Genomic DNA, 4,718 nt, shown 5'->3' on the forward strand with positions numbered 1-4,718 from the left:
AAGAACTTCAGGAATGCCATCGTACCACAAACTAGATGCTCTTCTAGACACATTCAAAACCAGCTCCCCTGCCCCAGAGCCTTTTGTCCCATAAGTTGGTAGGGATTCAAGGGCTGTATCCATGCATGGAAGAGCAGGAAGAAACTCCACAAATTCTGGTCACTGTTGCTAGCTATTCTTGCTCACATATTCATTCAGCATCATTTTTTGAGCATCTCCTATTCTCGCGATGCTGTGGAGAATACAAAAATGAATAAGACGGAGTCTCTGCACTTGGAGCTGGGGAGAGAGTAGACATGTCAAAAACCAACTGTTGTTCTTGGCCTACCAGAAACTGAGACTTCTTATAAAGTTACAGAAATTACAAAGTGATGAACCAAGGAAAGCATGCTTTATTATATTAAATACAGACTTGGGAGTTCATTCTTCCAGAAAATATTTATTGTGTATCTACTGTGTTCTCAGCACTGTGCCTGGCAGTTAGGGATCCGGTTTTTACATTCTGCCCTTTAGAGCACCTTCTATAGTAAGTAAACGGGTACATTTGTTTGTCACTGCCTGCGTTGTCATTTGTATAGAGCAAAAACCTTGATTTGGTGATTCTGGCTTTTAGATCATCGTGTGATCTTAGAAGAGTTTTGAATCCCTACCCATCAGCATTCCCCAGAGTAAACGTTCAGCTGTGTTACTGGTTCTTGCCTATTTTAGGTGATTTTAATAACTCCCTAACTGGCTCGCTGCCTCTGCAGTCTGTCATACAGGCCACTGCTGGTTATTTTCCTAAAACAACTCACATCCTGTCACCCCAGAAACCCTCTGTGGCTTTTTGCCTTTCACAGTCAGTTCAAGTCTTTCCAACCTCTCCCCACAGTGCACCCTCACGCCATGCTTGTCTCTGTAACCCCACACATGCTCTGCACACTCACTTCGCAACCCCTGGGTCTTTGCTTATGCTTTCCCCCTGACTCTGGAAGCCTTCAAATGCTCACCCCTTCTTACTCTAGCTATAGAAATTCTACTCATTCTTCTATTCTCACTCAGCTCAGAAGTGAAATTTTCAAGTGATCTCATTCTGCCTCATATTACATTATTATATTTCCACCCCACTAGATTCCATGCTCTTAGCACAGTGTTTATATGTGTGCTTGGGCAAGCATGTGTAAAGAAGAGATCCAGTTAATCAAGTTAACCATAAAACACTGTTGAACCTGGAGATTATCTCCCCAGAACATTTTCTATGAGGTCCCTGCCTTTGTGGATACAAAGGTATGAGATACGATACGTGTAAATATACAAGGTTGTAATTCTTAATTGTAATGGCTACAGTGAGAGAAAAACCATAGAGAGTTCAACTTTACATGGGATAGCCAAAGATCTTGAGGCAGAAGAGAATCAGGGTGTAAGGAGTGGCAAACCCACTACATCCAGGGCATGGGAAAGGGGTGAGAAATGGGCAGGGGAGGGGTATAAGGGCCAGTCATAAGGGCCAGTTGTGCTGCGAAATCATCAAGACCCCAGCAGGTGAGGGCCACGGTCCAGTTCACTTTTTAAAGTAGGTAACTTGTCCCCATGTTATGTAGCGAGTAGGAGGAATTAGATTCAACATGTAGTCCTTTAAAGACCCTACTTGTAATGGATTCAGAAAATGAACTTTGCCAGATTTTTAGATCTACTAAGAAATATAAGATATAACATACTTCATATAAATATGTCTCCCACTTTGTATGTTGGTAATTTGGCTGATTCAGCCGTCTCCAAATGAGCCATCGGTCTTGGAAGATCATTCTCATGCCAAGCTATTTCTTATTTTTCTAGCAGTTCATAAAATTGCCTCTCTCTCTCTCTCTTTTTCTTAAGGTTGAATGCAATTCTCGCCTGAATCCTGTAAATACAACTTTGCTAAAGGTAATGTGTCTTCTTTCCTCATTGCCAACCATTAGTGAGTAAATTATACGTGGTTCAAATTACTTTATTTCTGGAATAGTTGCCCAGAAAGAAGGAAAGCTTCTCTTTCTCTGTCTGATTCTCTCGTTCTCTTAAAAAAAATTTCTTTTCCTGAATATATTCTCATTGTAGAAAATTGGAAAATAGGAAAAAAATGGAAATATAAAAAAGAATAAAATAAAAATTACCCTAATCCTGCCCCCCAAAGATAACCTTCTGGTAAAAATATCAGTCTTTTTCCTATACATTTTTACATCATTAAGATCATAGGCTGTTAATAGCCCTGTGTCTGTTTTCCTCAACTTTTTGACATATAGACATCTTCCCGTGTCATTAAAAACGTCATAAGCATTATTTAATATTGTTGTGAGAAATTAGATAATGAATGGAAATTCTTTACATGCTAAATCCCCTTGTATGGATAAGGAAGCTTCCAATAACATTCTCATGATAAGGGTAGATGCATTTTTTCTTTCTCTTAGGGCAAATAGAGAGTAACTCTTGTACTAAATTTCTAGGGTTAATATCAAGCTTCTCCCCGTTTTGATTGTACCCCAGGCTCACATTTTCTGGAGCCTCTAGTGACATATTTAAGGGCCTGACCTCCTGGTTTGAATTTGGATTACAGTGGATTTAAGTACTGATCTTATGCTTCTGACTGTTACTTTCTCAGCCTGAAAGACCTCTGCTTTCTTCCCTTTCTCTTTGCAGCGAGATTAAAAGGGAAGTGCTGCCACCAGAAGCAGCCCGTAGTTCCTGGAAATATAACATGAGGTTAATGCTCTGAGGTGACAAAACTCAGAGTGTTCTGGGCTCCAGGTGATTGATGAACTAGTCTAAAATACGCATTTTTTTGTTTAAAGCATGTGGTTTCAAATTAGCTTTCGTTGCAGGTTTGAATCAGTTTTCCAAAAGCGCAAAACAACTTTACAGTAGCCATAGATGTGCTTATTTCTGGGCAAAAATGCCCACCCACAGCAGCATGATGGAACTGATTCTCTGTTTGATAGGTATCAAGCTTGGAAACAGTCTTTCCCAGTATTCTCTCTGCATACGGGAACTGTTTTACAGTTCTAATCAGACTTTGACTCCTAACCTTCATGAAAATACAGGCTGGGCCAGTTAGGTCTATTTGATACTTATTCAGGTTAAATATTTGTTCCTGGGCTTCCCTGGTTGGCGCAGTGGTTGAGAGTCCGCCTGCCAATGCAGGGGACACGGGGTCGTGCCCTGGTCCGGGAGGATCCCACATGCCGCAGAGCGGCTGGGCCCATGAGCCATGGCCGCTGAGCCTGCGTATCTGGAGCCCGTGCTCCGCAACGGGAGAGGCCACAGCGGTGAGAGGCCCGCGTACCGAAAAAAAAGAAAAAAATTTGTTCCTGATCTTACACGTAGAATTTTCAGGGAACTGACTGTTCCTTATTAACCTCAGATTCCTGTGTCTCCTGTGGCATCCCATCTGCTGAATAACAGTCCACCCTCAAAGAAAGTTTTCATGTTAGTGAAGGGAGACCATGAGGTTCATGTCTCTCTTTTAAAAAATGCCAGTCAGCCTGAATAGGCTACTATCTGAGTATGGAATGCATAACAGCTGGAAGGAGGAGTGTGGCCTCATGGTTGGCCATCATGCCCTAGAAGCAGTGTTCTCTGCGGATTGGGTGAATATGCATCACCTGGCTTGTTAGAAATGCAAGTTCTTGAGACCCGCTCCAAACCTATTAAATAAGAATCTCTAGAGACTTCCCTGGTGGTCCAGCGGTTAGGACTCCGTGCTCCCAATGCAGGGCGCCCAGGTTTGATCCCTGGTCAGGGAACTAGATCCGCATGCTGCAACTAAAAGATCCCACATGCTGCAGCTAAAGAACCCGCATGCCACAACTAAAGATCCTGCACGCCACAACTAAAGATCCTTCACGGGGCAATGAAGATCCCACGTGCCGCAAAATAAATAAATAAATATTAAAAAAGAAAAATCTCTAGGGCAGGAATTCAAGAATCTGAGTTTTGGGCTTCCCTGGTGGCGCAGTGGTTGAGAGTCCGCCTGCCGATGCAGGGGACGCGGGTCTGTGCCCCGGTCCGGGAAGATCCCACATGCTGCGGAGCAGCTGGGCCCATGAGCCATGGCTGCTGAGCCTGTGCGTCCGGAGCCTGTGCTCCGCAACAGGAGAGGCCACAGCAGTGAGAGGCCCGCATAACGCAAAAAAAAAAAAAAAAAAGAATCTGAGTTTTAACAAGTCCTCCTGGTAATTCCAATGCATGCTAATAAAACCCTACTTTAGAAATCTTTGCACAGGTGAGAATAACCAACTGTAAAGATTTATGAAGTGAGAGACAGCCTTACCAAATCCAACTATGAAATGAAAGTGGCTGACCAAGTAGGTTGGCTGAATTCAGCCTCAGTGCCTGATTGGAGACATCCCCTTAGTCGTGAAATGAAGACAACGTAGAGTTGAGAGGGAACCTTAAAAGTGTGGTACCCTGAGAAGTTAGGATCACACTGTTTGAGGACTCTGAAAGTAACATTCTCCAGGTGGAGGCAGAACCGTGGTTGAAGGTAGTGGTTAACTTCACTATCACCCAAATGGAAAATTCCCGACATGGGCCTGAAAGTTAGGCCCTGCACTACTGATTAATAAATGTTGAATAATCTTTCAAAATTACATCCAAGGTTATTGCTAGGATTTAAGTCTTTGTGTAAGAGTGCATTGAGGGGGCCTCCCTGGTGGCGCAGTGGTTGGGAGTCCGCCTGCCGATGCAGGGGATACGGGTTCGTG

General features: G+C 43.3%; 1 protein-coding gene across 3 annotated transcripts in view; it reads left to right on the forward strand.

The window, feature by feature from the left end:
- NDRG3 (NDRG family member 3) overlaps nucleotides 1-4,718 on the forward strand; it is a 61,027-nt gene that overhangs the window by 52,705 nt on the left and 3,604 nt on the right. For all 3 annotated transcript variants that reach the window (XM_007447739.1, XM_007447738.1, XM_007447737.1), the window contains one exon: nucleotides 1,858-1,905. In XM_007447739.1, the coding sequence (XP_007447801.1) occupies nucleotides 1,858-1,905 (48 nt within the window). The remainder of the gene's footprint in view (nucleotides 1-1,857; nucleotides 1,906-4,718) is intronic.

Source organism: Lipotes vexillifer, unplaced genomic scaffold (assembly GCF_000442215.2).
Source record: "Lipotes vexillifer unplaced genomic scaffold, Lipotes_vexillifer_v1.1 scaffold397, whole genome shotgun sequence".
Lineage (NCBI taxonomy): Eukaryota > Metazoa > Chordata > Mammalia > Artiodactyla > Lipotidae > Lipotes > Lipotes vexillifer.